Genomic DNA, 14,320 nt, shown 5'->3' on the forward strand with positions numbered 1-14,320 from the left:
TATTTTCATTCAACCGGTATATTGTTTTATTAACTAAAGCACCTATATAATTTTTTAATTAAAAAATATTGTAAAATTATTAAAATTTTCATATAAATATATATTTTTTTCTAAAAATGATATTCTATCTAAATATCCAAAAAAAATTCATATTATTTTACAAAATGGACGGTGAATAATAGAAAATAAATAAATTCATATATTAGATAAAAAAACAAAAGAAAAACAATGTGGCTGCTGGGATTCGAGCCCAGGTCTCCACGGCCACAACGTGGAATTCTCACCACTAAACTACAGCCACTGTGATGCGTTTAAAGGTATTTCATTTTAAAAGAGCCTAACTATTACGGGCAAAAATTATTTAAAGATTAAATTAACATTAACCACATATATATTCAATAACATTTGACCTTTGGCAACAACTTTTTATACGGCGAATAATAGAAAATAAATGAATAAATTCATATATATATTATATAAAATAAACAAAAGAAAAATATTGTGGCTGCTGGGATTCGAGGGGGTCTCCACGGCCACAACGTGGAATTTCGGCACAAACTACAGCCACTGTGATGTCTATAAAGGTATTTCATTTTAAAAGAGCCTAAATATTGAGGGCACAAACTATTTAAAGATTAAATTAACATTAACATTAACATATATATATGCAATAACATTTGAACCTTTGGCATCGCCTTTTTATACATTAGCGGTTTTAATTACCCTTTATAAATTAAATTGATATAATTTTAATGTAATTTTTTATTTTGGTCAATATGATTCTCTATGGCCAATTTGATTTTTAATAATTTGATATAGAAAATTGTATATTGTATCTCGAATTGGTCTTAATAAATCATAATTTCATGGTCCAAAATGAAATTTTCATGTTCTACCCCTGCCGTCCCTTGCCCTATAAATTCTCGTTTTGTGCAGAGGGAGGTCGCGAAGGGTGGCGAAAACCGACGTCGACGCCGCCGCCGCCGCCCAACGTGGTCGCCGAGGAACCCAACCATGCTCCTATTCCACACGTGATTAGCGCCACCTATCTTCTCCGTTCATCTCGCAACACGTCCCGTTTCTGGTCTCCGTGGCAGCAGCAGGTGTTATGCAGCTGCAAATGCCTAGATTTGGGTAGCAACTATCATTGATGCTTCTTTGCACCAGGTTTGCCTCGGAATTGATCCTTTCTGATTATCTCCACTAATTGCTAGCCATGAATTGTTCTTCTATGCAGCTTTCTTTTGTGTTCCAGTGATCTGTGGATTTGTTGCTAATCTATCGATTGTGCCTCTGCAGATCGAAACACGAATAATTCCTGGCCTACCTTACGATTTCGTGTACTGATTAGGATTGCTAATCATGCTGGTCTTCTTGAGGCGGGGGGCCTCATTCCAAAACCGCTCCTTTTCTTTTTCTTTCGTTAGATTCCTGTTAAATTCGCCTCATTTAGTGAGCTCATACCCAGTGAGCGATCTCTCTCTTTACACTTCCAAGATACAAGAATTCTGTCGCCTTGGTCGCGTTAGCGAAGCTCGCAGCTTGTTTGACGCAATGCCCCACAGAGACTCCATCACCTGGAACTCCATGATATTTGGTTATTCTATCAATGGCATGATGGACGATGCACAGATGCTCTTTGATGCTTTTGTTGGAAGGAACACTCGGACGTGGACCATCTTGGTCTCTGGTTATGCTAAGAACGGCCGCCTCAAAGAAGCACAGCTCCTGTTCGATTCAATGCCTGAACGCAACATCATTTCATGGAATGCCATCATTAGCGGATATGTGCAAAATGGGGATATAAACACAGCTCAGCGTATCTTTGATGAGATGCCTGTGCGAGATATTACATCGTGGAATGCTATCATCACTGGGTATTGCCATGCTCATCGTATGGGTGAAGCGAGGAAATTGTTTGAGCAGATGCGCATGAGGAATTTGGTGTCATGGTCAGTGATGATATCTGGGTATGTTCAGGTTAATGAATACAGAGAGGCCTGGATGAGTTTTGTTAGGATGCAGCAGGAGGGAGTGAGACCAGATCAAGCTAGTTTCTCAGTCTCTATATCTGCAATTATTGGTCTTGTCAACCTCAAATTGCTCGAGAGCCTGCGAACATTGGCAATCAAGACAAATTATGAAGAGGATGTAATTGTGGGCACATCCATCCTGAACGCTTATACAAAAGATATTGGAGGCTTGGACAAAGCAGTGAAGTTCTTTGGATTAATGAAAGAGAGGAATGAGTACTCCTGGTCTACTATGATCGCCGCTTTTGCTCATAATGGGCGGTTGGATGATGCCATCTCCATTTATGAGAGAGATCCTGTAAAGTCTGTAGCTTCACAAACTGCTATGTTGACTGCCTATGCTCAGAATGGACGGCCAAGTGAAGCAAGAATCCTTTTCGAAAAGATTCCTAATGCTAATGTGGTTTCTTGGAATGCCATGATTGCTGGGTATGCACAGAATAACTTGTTAGATGAAGCCAAAAAGTTATTCCACAGGATGCCCATAAGAAACTCCGTTTCGTGGTCTTCCATGATTGCTGGTTGTGCACAGAATGGAGAGAATGAGGAGGCTTTGCATCTTCTCTCCGAGCTACACAGGCTTGGAACCTGTCCCAGCCTTTCATGCTTAACAAGTGGTTTTTTTGCTTGTGGTAATATTGGAGCTTTTGAATTTGGCCGACAACTGCATTCTCTTAGTTTAAAAGCAGGCTCTCAGTTCAATTCTCATGTGAACAATGGTCTAATTACCATGTATTCCAAGTGCAAGAACATAGAAGCTGTCTCACGGGTGTTCACCTGGATGAGAGCAAGAGATACTGTCTCCTGGAATTCTTTGATAAGTGCCCTTTCTCAGAACAACATGTTGGAGGATGCACAGATGGCTTTTGATAAGATGCCCAACCGAGATATCGTATCCTGGACTGCCATTATATCTGCATATGTACAGGATGAGAATTGGAATGAAGCTTTGAGACTCTTTGTCAGAATGTTGAGCGAAGGAATACTTCCCAACGCACTAACAATCACTAGTGTTCTAAGTGCTTGTGGGAATTTAGCCGCCAGCAACCTAGGCCGACAAATCCATGGCTTCACCTTTAAATTGGGATATGATCCGGAACTTTTTATTGGCAATGCTTTAATAACAATGTACTTCAAGTGTGGCTCTGCAGATTCATTTAGGGTCTTTGACGAGATGGTTGATTGTGACATTGTTACATGGAATTCAGTGCTCGCTGGATGTGCACAACATGGTCTTGGAAGGGAAGCAATTGAAATTTTCGAACAAATGAAGTCTGAATGTTTCCTTCCAAATGCTGTCACATTCTTGGTGCTCTTGTGTGCTTGTAGCCATGGTGGTTTAGTTGATGAAGGATGGCGTTACTTCAAGATGATGAGCAATGTATACGGAATTAGGCCATCAAAAGAGCATTACGCTAGCATGGTGGATCTTCTAGGGAGGGCTGGTTACTTAGTTGAGGCTGAGGAGTTCATAGAGAATATGCCAATCGAACCAGACTCGGTGGTCTGGGGCGCACTTCTAGGCGCATGTAGAATCCATCAGAATGCGGAACTTGGCCGGAGAGTTGCTGAGAAACTGTTTGATATGGATCCACAAGATTCAGGTAACTATGTTTTACTTTCAAATTTATATGCATCACTCATGATGTGGGATGAAGTTGAAGAAGTCAGAAAGCTGATGATTGATCGAGGGGTGGTAACAAGGCCGGGTTACAGTTGGACTCAATTGAAGAGAAAGATTCAATTCCTTTATAGCAGGAATAATCAGCCAGAACACATAGGGGCCATATATGATACCATGAGAGAGTTTTACGACAGTATGAACAATCCAAGTTATACCTCCGATATGAGAATCCTTTAATAAGATACAGAAAGAATGACAGTACTCAAGAGCTTAGAATGCTGATGGTTCAGATATTGAAACAGCAATTTCAACTGAAAACTGTGGCTTGTGCATCACCTTTACTCGGGGGTGGCCAATGATTTGGCAAGTGATCTTCTACTCTATGGGACAAGTACGCATGACCAGTTATTTAATTCAGCTGTTTATAACTCACTTCTCAACAATTGGTATCTGTTTCTGAGATTACTGAGAGTAAAAGTTCACTCAGGTGAGTGATTGAATCGACTGCAACATAGCATTCCAATTTACAGTCCCATTACAGCATCACAGTTTGTGTGTATCAATCAAAGATGCAATTCTATCTTATTGAGATGATGCTAACTCTTGGAGATTGAAGATGGTCTTTGACTTGGGAATTTGCTATGATTTCTCATCTGCCTTCCTTCCTGGCTCGGGTTTTGGGATGGTGAACACTAGAAAAAGGTTGACTTTTTAAAATAAGTGGTTTGTTAGTTAATCATGGATTTGCATATCAGATCAAGATGTTTCTGGATTTGGTTTCGCCTTTCTCAGCCACCTAGGATCTCAATGTTCTCGGATTGTGTTTGCCCGCAGAAGTACTGTTTCTTGTCCCTCCTTTCTCTCCTCTTGAGTATTATTCTCCAAAGGCGGGAACTTTCTTGTCTTTTTTGGCGACGGGATTATTTAGGGTTTGATTTTTTTCGATTGCGAGGCCTTAAGAAGAATTATTCTTAAAATTTATTTTTTTTATGTCCTGTGTGGTTTTGGCAATTTGAACTAGGGTAGTTGGGATTCAATGGCTTTTTTTTCTTTGATTATAGACACCATAGTTTTTCCTGTTATGCTTTGGCTACAAGTGATGAATGGAAACATACAATAATACAAAGGGAAAATTCTTAATGGTCTTTAATTAATTTTAGACAGCAGTGTTAATAAGCTTGCCTTTGTCTTGCTTGAGTATAACAACTGGTGTTCATTGAAGTTCGACTCAAGACTGAGTGTTTAGGAATGATAGAGTATACGAGGTAGTTAATTGGCTAATTTTAATTGTTTGTTAGAGTCCTTTTGAAGTAACAGAACATGAACACATGAATAATCTAACTGTAGAATTTTATCTTTTGTTTGCCTTGTACTGTGCACCATAACTTCCACCTTTCAGGACAAAACAATGAAACATTTCTGAAATTTTCCAGTGATCGATGCCTGGACCGACTTCCAGTGTTCATCTTCTGATGCTAGAAAACCAGCTACTAATTTAAGATATCTCCTAGTTATTCTGGTTTCTTAATGTATCAACTGGGTCCTTAACTTCCTTGGAGGATTTATTCTCTCAAAGAGGACCTAGCAAATTAACTCTTAAGGATCTTAAAATTTTGAAAATGAATTTCCTTGTTTACATTATCTATGTAGGCTGAACTGATGGAAGATATTTGCATCTTATAATCACCTTTAATTTTCAAATATATTACACATGCAGGTCTTGAGAAAAAATTAAGACAACAAAGTACCTCCATTCTCATCAGAATCTATCAGATGATACAAATAGAGTTTGACTAAAGGCAATTAATTCCTTTTATGATATAAACGTAGCTAATGGAGGTTAGATGGAAAAGATAACATAAGATCGATAAATCTCAAACAAGCTCTTAATCTCAGCACCTAGAACTGGAAATTTAATTGATGATAATAGCATTAGTGATTCTTTAATCAATATGAACAATTGTTTATGATTGTGATTTCTAGTCTGCATCTTTCAGCTTCCTCATGAATTAAGAGTTTTGTCTGATATTATGATTTTTTTTCCTTGTGGGATCAATTGTGAATGAGGAGTTTTATATGATTTATCTTAAATCATTTTTGAAGGTGAGCAGAGAGATGCTTGAGAAAGAGAACGAGCCTGGTGAGAAAAGTGATTACTATTATGTTCTCTTCTACATCATGGTGTCCACTCGACCTACTATTGATGCCATTAGCTCAATGTTCCCTCAAATAAAGCACTTCTTATCTGAAGAATCATCCTTCATGCCAAGGTAACGCAGAAGCAATCCATTTCAGTCAATCTGCTCCAAATCTAAACAAGTTGCCGGCACAGTGTATATCTAAGTACCTTTTGGATGATAACTTTTGTGCTGTTAATCAGTGTCCTGTCAGGAAATGGTATTCACAGCTTTTCCACTATATTGCTGATCAATGGAACAACAAGGCTTCCATATCATGGGCCAAAGGATCTGAATTTGCTTGTGTATTTCTAACATAGAAGCACTGGTACAATGCTCTAACTGCTTTTCTTTTCCTAGTTAAGCATCTCATGTGGAAACCAATTTCTACCATATTTTGTCTGTTTAACCCTCTTTTTTTTTTTTTGAAAAAATTAAATTAGGTGGACTCTTGCAAACATAGAACTGACTAACCTCTGATTATATGGTAGATTTGGCTTTTATGATGAAAGATCAAGTGCCTTTATTTCATCTTCATATACTGTGGTTATTCTATGTCTTATCATTTTCTACATCTTGTGCAATACTATTCTTATACATCAAACCTTTTCTCTATATTTATATAGGTTTGGATCCAATCATACTTCTGGAAATAGATCAGTCCAGTTCAGAAGATATCAGGGCCCCCCATCTGTAGGAGAGTTGATAACCAAGGAGCCTTATTTGGTGTTTGAAGTACTTTTCATCTTCTTGAGAATGATCATATGCTTTGTCCCTGCGATATACTCGTTCGGTTTTTTGGGTCCCGCATACCTGTCACCTGAACTTGTGGTTCCTGCATGAATTGAACCAGCTATTGAGCAGGCTTTGAATTTAGTTGAACTCGAAAAGTTGTGGAGTAACCTCAAGCTTTGGAACCGAACGAGGAACCTTCGGAAAGGAGTGAATTACTCATGGATTCGGGTGGCTTCTCTTGCCTCTATATCACTTGGTGAGTCGTCATCAGCTTCCTCAAAAAACTCTTTCCAACTTGCATTATTGTGATGATATCTTTTCAATACTTTGTGATCGGAACAAGATGTGTTTGGTGGAATGCATGTTTATGATCACAGAGTGATGCTAGACTCTCATGAAATGTTTTTGATGTTAAATCTTTTTGTTTAGTATTTACTGCCTTTGCATTTCCTCTTGATAAATAACAAATTTATAAACTAAATAGATTTCGTCTTGAAATGGATCAACTGTGCTCAAAATGGATACAAATTAGATGGCATACTTAATAAATGGTCATGTTACACAATGTACTTAGAAAAATATTAAAAACATTCCTATTTTGATCTTGAGGTATCTTAAAACAATCTATTAGTACTATGTAATTAATTATCCATTGCATTAGTTGCATTTTAATTTAGTAGTGATGATGATTAAATTCTGGTTAACACTAATAAGTTCACATCATTTGTTTTAATAGTTGTTTGGTTCCATGTTAAACAGGAATGCAATTCTAAGAATGTTATAATATGAAGGTAGATTGTTCTAGTGGTCACTTTGGAAGGCAAACTTATTATGAGAAAAGGAGAACAATACAAAGGAAAAGAAAGTCCAACTTACTATGAAGCTAAAGCCCTTGTCTACTCCAAATCACACATTTAGTTTGCTTATTTTAGTCTCTTCCTTTGATAACTAGATGATGTTAACACATTACACTTTCATAAATTCAATACAAGATGACGAGGAGCATGCCAACCCTATACCTAACTAATCCAGCATCATATCTAGTAGTAGTCCATGGTCTTATCTTGCTTGCACTTTACATAGGCAACATAGTTGGCATGACATATACGGTCTCAACCTAATTCTTCTTGTCCCTAAACATCAATACCTAATTTATCATCTATATTCAACCTAAGTAGAAGAACACAATGAATATAGAAAAGAATGTCTGATATCTTTTTCATTCACTTGTGTGATCATCATACATCACTTTAACAGCACACTAAAGCATGCAAACTATCTCACTATCTACTTGTTTGATTTTTTTTAAAATCCAATCTTGATGTATGCTATGATTTTTTTGCAAAATATTAGGTAGACAACCTTCATCCCTAATGAGATTCGAATTATGATCCAGATGTATGCTATGATTGAATTTATAATAGATTAGAAATGATATGTTAATTTTGATTTAGACCAATAAATAAGGCTTTACAAGATGTGATTAGTTTTTCAGTAGATACTCTAGGTACAACTCTGTACTACCATTAAAAAAAAAACCCACAAGTTTGAATGATAGTAATGCTGCCACTTCCATGGAATAAATCATAAAGAGAGGTGGTGAGCCAACAACATCAAATCAAAGGCACTTGTTAATGAACAGTTTAGTATCTGAATAATAGCTTGCTTTATATCAAGAAGCTTTTGAATTATAACACAACATTCAATTGGCCTTCCTTACCTTCTCCTCTGCTGCTATCTGCCACTCCAATTTAAGTTAATGCTTATCATCACCACATCATAAAGCCACTTTTACAAAAAAGTTGTTGTCACTTTCAATTGTGAGCCTCTTTATCTGTCACTTTCCTTCCACTTCCTCATCTTTAATTCAGCATGCATCACTTTGCTTGCTATTTTCTTCAACATCTTGTTTCTGCAAGTAGCTGTCTTTTTAGGAGCTGCAAAACTCAAAATGAAAGCTCCACAGATACTGGCAGAGAGTCTGTGTGATGCTGACTCAAAAACATATATTGAGAACTTGCTAGGAGCATATTGAATTCATTCTGAATTTGGAAATGCAAACATTAATCGATGTTGAATGCTTCTCATAACTAGCTTTTGTACCATACCTGACTAAAGATTACAATCTTCGCCAGTCCTAATAGGATAAGCGAATCAAATTACTTAAGATTCGTTGAAGAATACACAGAACGATACATTTCCATTCATCTCATGGTCCCTGTACAGTAAGGCAGATGAGCAAGCAGTGGAAAGTTGCGCTATACAATTTGCAGATGTTAAGCCATGGGGAGAGACTTTGTCCTGGTGTGAGCACTAGCGGTTCCAGAGTAGAAGTTATTTGCAGTGAACATCTTCTCAGGACTATCAGGAGAGTTGATAACACAATTTTGATCTCTGTGGGATTGCAAACTGCAATGTCTTGAATCGGCAGGAGTCATCTTAAGACTGCAGGGTTCGTTTGTATCGCTCTGAGGTATGTGGAACCAGTATCGCTTCCCCAAATGAAAGGACTTCATTCGCATTATTTCTTCTGAGGAACCTACAAAGCCATTTTGTTTGCTTCTCTCCTTGTTAGTAGAGTCAGGGGATGGTCGTGGTCCTCTTTTGGATGCTCGTTGTGGCTCTATCGCGTAGTTTGCCTCGAGCCATTTCAGGTCTTGACTGATGTCATTCAAAGAAGCATGTAGTTCATTGGGTGCAGTAAACTGGTAATCAAACTCAGGTGAATCAAGAAACTGCTGCAAAGTCTTCTTGGATTCACTTCTTGAGCAATCATCCATGTGTATGACCTTTTCGCCATTCCCTGAGGAGTCTAATTGTTCGCATTCTTCATCAGAGTGATTAAACCTCAATGAAAGAGAGCAATCCTCAAGTCCAACAGATTGGCTTGTGGATAACATAGGCACTTCCTTGGTGGTGACACAAGGCCCGGTTTCCTCAACTTGGTAGGTTATCTCCTCGAACCGGCCATGCATTTCAGCACACTCGAAGTGGCAACAGTTGACAGATTTCATCGAACCACACGAAGAAACATTAGAAGCACATTTGCGGCAAAATCTTGGATTTTCTTCTATGCCAGGACCCGGCTTCCATTCTGGCACCAGAGAAGCTACCTCTCCATCGATCATGTCGGCTATTTTAGTTACATCATAATCCATTATATCTAATTCTGCAACCATCTCCGTGGCAACACTCAATGCAGTATCGGCCTCAATGTCAAAGAGAAAATATATATTTCGAACACAACCTGCATAAAGATTCGAATTTAGCTTCCATATTTCGTGTAACAATGAAACAAGGAAACAAAAATTCCAAGATGTAAATTGTCATTACCCTCTTTATCTGAAATCCTTAATCTCAGAAATATGTTCCCATCTTCTTTTCTCTTTCCCTTGATAGTAATATCTATGTTTGCAGGTTGATCATCTTTGCGATTGTCGAAGAGGCTTATGCCATCCTCTACCATATTGGCGATATCGTAATCCCAACCATTTTCCAATTCTATTTGGTGTTGCACATTGTTTGAAAAGTAATTACCATTCAAAGAACCATCACTTTGAATAAGTTCAAGGGAAGGTTCTCTAAGTATCTGATCCATAAAGCCAATGTCTTGCTCCTCATAGCTCGAACCATGATCAATTTGTAAAAAGGGATCGTCAAGAAGCTCCCTAGCCGAAAGCCTCTTTGATGCAGTAGCGAGACATTTTTCAACGAATTCCCTGACCTCAGGATCTTTAACTCGGTATAATGCTTCCGGCTTTGTTCCCTGGAAGTAAAATGAAGATAGATCACCTTCACTACTCGGTTGCGATAACAATTTTCTAAAGGTGGAAGAAGGTTCTTACAGAGACAACTTTCTTGTAAATTTGCACAGGGTGGGTGCATTCGCTGTAAGGGTACTCAAAGGTGACCATCTCCAACACACACATCCCGAACGAATAGATGTCGACTAGTTCATTGTATTCTTCCTCGTAGACCTCCGGCGCCATGAACTCCGGTGTGCCTGCAAGGGATTTCAAAAACCATCCAAAAACTGGTTACATATTACTACCACAAGGAGTTTGATTGGCAAAGATCCACACATGATCAGTATCAATCATACCTACACAATGGATAGCATGTGATTTCCGAAGAATGGCAGCAAGGCCAAGATCCCCAATCTTGACCTCACCTTGATTGCCATTGATGAAGATATTGTCACACTTGAGGTCCCTATGGATGATCGGGGGGTCATGGCTATGGAGATAGAGAAGACCACGAATAATCTGCCTGCACCAATGCTTCACTGCCCTGATGTGAACCCTTCTATGATTTTGCCTATACCTATCCACAGATCATAAACCAATATCGAAACACAAACAGATTGTTTTCAAGAACAAAAGAACTTGCTAAAATAAAATTAGAGAGAAGAAGAAGAAGAGAAGAAGAAGAAGAAGAAGAAACAAGCAAGAAGATCCACTTACTGCCTGAGGGTGCCGGAGGTGAACAACTCAGTGACAAAATTGATGTTCCTCTCAGCGGTGTCCACCCACGAGGTGTAAAACTTCATAATGTTCTTGTGCTTCAAGGTCTTGAGGAGGTGGATCTCACAGTAGAGCCTCTCCAGATTCTCGGGGCTCTGCAGGAAATCATACAGCTTCACTTGGTTCCAAGCAACCTCAATCCCTTCGTACTCATCGAAAGCCCTATAACTGGCGACAAGAAGAAAAAAAAAGAGGGCAAAAGGTCAGACAAAGCAAAAGCCTGCAAATCAAGCGACAAGAAACTCAGATTTAGGTAAAGAAATGCTTCGTACACTGTCTTGGAAGCGCCCTTGCCCAGGATCTCGTTGTACTGCGCAAAAAAGGATGAAATCTTTAGCAGCTATAGATAAAAACGATGAAGAAAGGAAGCAGTATTACCCTTCCATATCTGCCCGTGGGATCGACCTCGACGAAGTGGAGGTGACTCGGGTCTTCCGCTTCACTGCCCATCGTGGTTCCGCAGGCTGTGCGAGAAGAACATGAAGGATCCTGATCCGTGAGAGGGAGGAAGTGGAGGAGAGATGGGAGCGAGGAATCAAGGTGGAAGATAAGTCGACGGAATGGGCATGGGGAGTTCCACCAAACAAGAAGGAGAAGAACAAGAAGAAGAAGAAGAAGTTTGCAAGAAATCAAAGGAACAAGGAGGAGGCTGGCTCATAAGTTTTCTCAACTGAACCAAAGAGAAGAGGAGCCATCCCACAGGACAAAAGCAGTACAGATCAACCCTCCTCCTTTAATTCCATTTTTTTATTTAAATTTATTATTTATTTTTAATATTTTCTTTAATTTTAAATTTGATTATATATATATATATACACAGAGAGAAAAAAATGCTATGCTGCGTGACGAGAAATCCACGATCCACTGCCACTGTTGCTGCGCTGTCCGGGCACCGCCGACCTCTCCCTCGGGCGCCATCGACGCGCAACTCGCCGGCGCTCTGTCCGGCGTCGGATTCTGATCGGATAGTGGTTGAAATTTAACGAATTTCAGTCAGAAACAGCGAACCATGCGTGCGGCCACTACCGGTCGTGATTGACACGGATTTCGACCACTATCCGATCGGAATTTGTCGTCGGACGGAGCGCCGGCGAGTTGCGCGTCGATCGCGACCGAGTAGGTGGTCAATGAGAGCGGCGGCAGCGACGATGAGTCAGGGCGTCACGCACGGGTCGCGCACGGGGGTGTCGCACAGGATAGCAATTTCGTGTGTGTGTGATATATATATATATATATAATTTTGTTATCCTGCGCGTCCTATGTGTGCGATAGACTTGTGCGACTGAGTGGCACTGCAGATGTGTTAGGCATCGAAAAAGCGCCCACTTGACACCTATCCTCAGTCGCGCACCTCTATCGTGCACACAAGGACGTGTATGATATCGTTTATCCTATATAAAATCTCATTATCTTATATGCCTCGTATCTGTGATAAACGTGCACGACTAAGAGGTGTTGTACATGTGACAGGCATAAAAAAAAGATGCACACATGACAATTGTCCTTAGTCGCACATATAGGAGTGTGTAGTATATCATTATCCTATATATATACATGATCGATATCTTACACACCTATTTATGCACGTGCGTGCACAACAGAGGTGTATGAGTGTTTAGATCACTTTCGAGCACTCAAACAAGAAATAATATCATTTTTTATTTTATTTATTTTACGATTAAGTCATTTAAGATTTTATTTTTAGAATTTAGGGATTGAGTTATAGTATTAAGTAAAAAAATTTCAAAACGTAAAAAATTTATTGTTCACATAGTGTGCGGGTAAAAAGTATGGGATAACAACGTGGTACATTTCGTGAGCATCTAAATATTTTTTATTTTAAGAATTCTTGTGCTTAATATTATAACTCACTTAAATAGCTTAATCATAAATAAAATAATAATAATAAAATGACATTATTTACAGGATATCAAATTTGTACGTAGACACACACACCATGTTCTTTCTCCAACTACAAAAGAAAAGTTTAAGAAAATAATTTTTTAAGGAAAATAAGAAGGTTTTAAAAGATACGGTAGAGACGGTACCAGTTTGTTCGCTTCAATTTTTTTATTTATAAATATTATTATTTTAAGATATTATTTAATAAATCTTAATTTTTAATAAAAAATTTAATAGGGTGCAATAAAAGAAGCAAAATTAGGATAATTTTTTTTTCAAACTACAAAAAATAAAAAATAAAGAAATGGTTGAAAATAAAGCCCCACCTACTCACATGGAATCTATTCAAATAATATTTTTTTAAACAATAATAATAATTCGACTATTGCAAAATCTTTTCACGTGAATGAAACCTTTTATGTCCAATCACTTTTGTTTAATATTTTTTGGAAAAAAATGTGTTTTTTTCTATCTCCAAACTTTAAGTGTATTTTTTCCCCAAATGTCTATAAACTTTTCAAATTCTCATTATAGTCCCCCCCCCCCCCCCCCCCTCCCCCACCTTTTGTTTTCATTGCACCAAGATTTTTTTTTTGTGCTTCAATTTTTTATTTATAAATATTAGTATTTAATAAGTCTTAATTTTTAATAAAATAAATTTATTGTATTTAATAGGGTGCAAAGTAGCATGCAAAATTATTTTTTAAAAATAAAAGTTTAGAATAAAATATAATTTTTAAAATTTGGAAATTTTCTTTTAAAAGAAGATAAACTAGAAAGACAAATCTAAAATAATTGAGAAGGATACCAACTCAAAATATATGAAAAAAATAGAAATAATAATTATGGAAAAATAAATTAATATTGATCATTGATGTGTATATCCATGAATGTTAGTGGCTCCGGAAACACAACACATGATGCTCTCCAACACCATTTGCTACTCCACATGCAAAGATAATGATATCTAATGCACAAAAATCCAAATAGATGATAATATTTTTTTAAATTAGTTTGAATATAGGAAAAAAAATAGGATTGATTTCTAAAATACCTTAACATTTATTATTTTTAAAATTAATTTTTAATTATTTAAATTATTTGATGTGCATTTTTTAATTATTATTTAAATTATTCATTTGATTTATTATTATTATTTTTTCAAAATGGACATGGCACATTGCTTGTCGGTGGTGTGAATTAGAACTTAAATATTTAACATGTCTTGCACAAATTATATGAATAACTAATATATAATACATATTATATTTTATAGATAGTCGTTCGATACCGTGATGTACTTCCCTTTCGCAAAACCTTGAGATG

General features: G+C 37.6%; 2 protein-coding genes, 1 non-coding gene and 1 pseudogene across 3 annotated transcripts; 2 read left to right on the forward strand and 2 right to left on the reverse strand.

The window, feature by feature from the left end:
• Window positions 1–229: 229 nt before the first annotated feature.
• On the reverse strand, window positions 230–301 carry TRNAH-GUG (transfer RNA histidin (anticodon GUG)). The gene has a single exon. It is a non-coding gene; the product is annotated as a tRNA-His (tRNA).
• A 1,061-nt stretch (window positions 302–1,362) lies between these two features.
• LOC141846065 (pentatricopeptide repeat-containing protein At2g13600-like) lies at window positions 1,363–3,998 on the forward strand. The gene has a single exon (XM_074734054.1). The coding sequence runs from the start codon at window positions 1,363–1,365 to the stop codon at window positions 3,892–3,894; it is 2,532 nt and encodes an 843-aa protein (XP_074590155.1). The 3' UTR covers window positions 3,895–3,998.
• LOC141846075 (5'-adenylylsulfate reductase-like 5) lies at window positions 3,992–6,979 on the forward strand (annotated as a pseudogene).
• Window positions 6,980–8,182: 1,203 nt separating this feature from the next.
• On the reverse strand, window positions 8,183–11,777 carry LOC141821145 (putative serine/threonine-protein kinase WNK9). Its single transcript, XM_074708528.1, has 7 exons — window positions 11,471–11,777; window positions 11,365–11,402; window positions 11,033–11,260; window positions 10,672–10,892; window positions 10,415–10,572; window positions 9,903–10,335; window positions 8,183–9,816 (listed from the first exon to the last, which is right to left on the reverse strand). Exons 1-7 carry the CDS (start codon window positions 11,540–11,542, stop codon window positions 8,846–8,848), a joined length of 2,121 nt encoding a protein of 706 aa, XP_074564629.1. The 5' UTR covers window positions 11,543–11,777; the 3' UTR covers window positions 8,183–8,845.
• Window positions 11,778–14,320: the final 2,543 nt, after the last annotated feature.

Source organism: Curcuma longa, chromosome 1 (assembly GCF_044706935.1).
Source record: "Curcuma longa cultivar G26 ecotype Majalengka, Jawa Barat chromosome 1, ITB_CL_G26_1.1, whole genome shotgun sequence".
NCBI lineage: Eukaryota > Viridiplantae > Streptophyta > Magnoliopsida > Zingiberales > Zingiberaceae > Curcuma > Curcuma longa.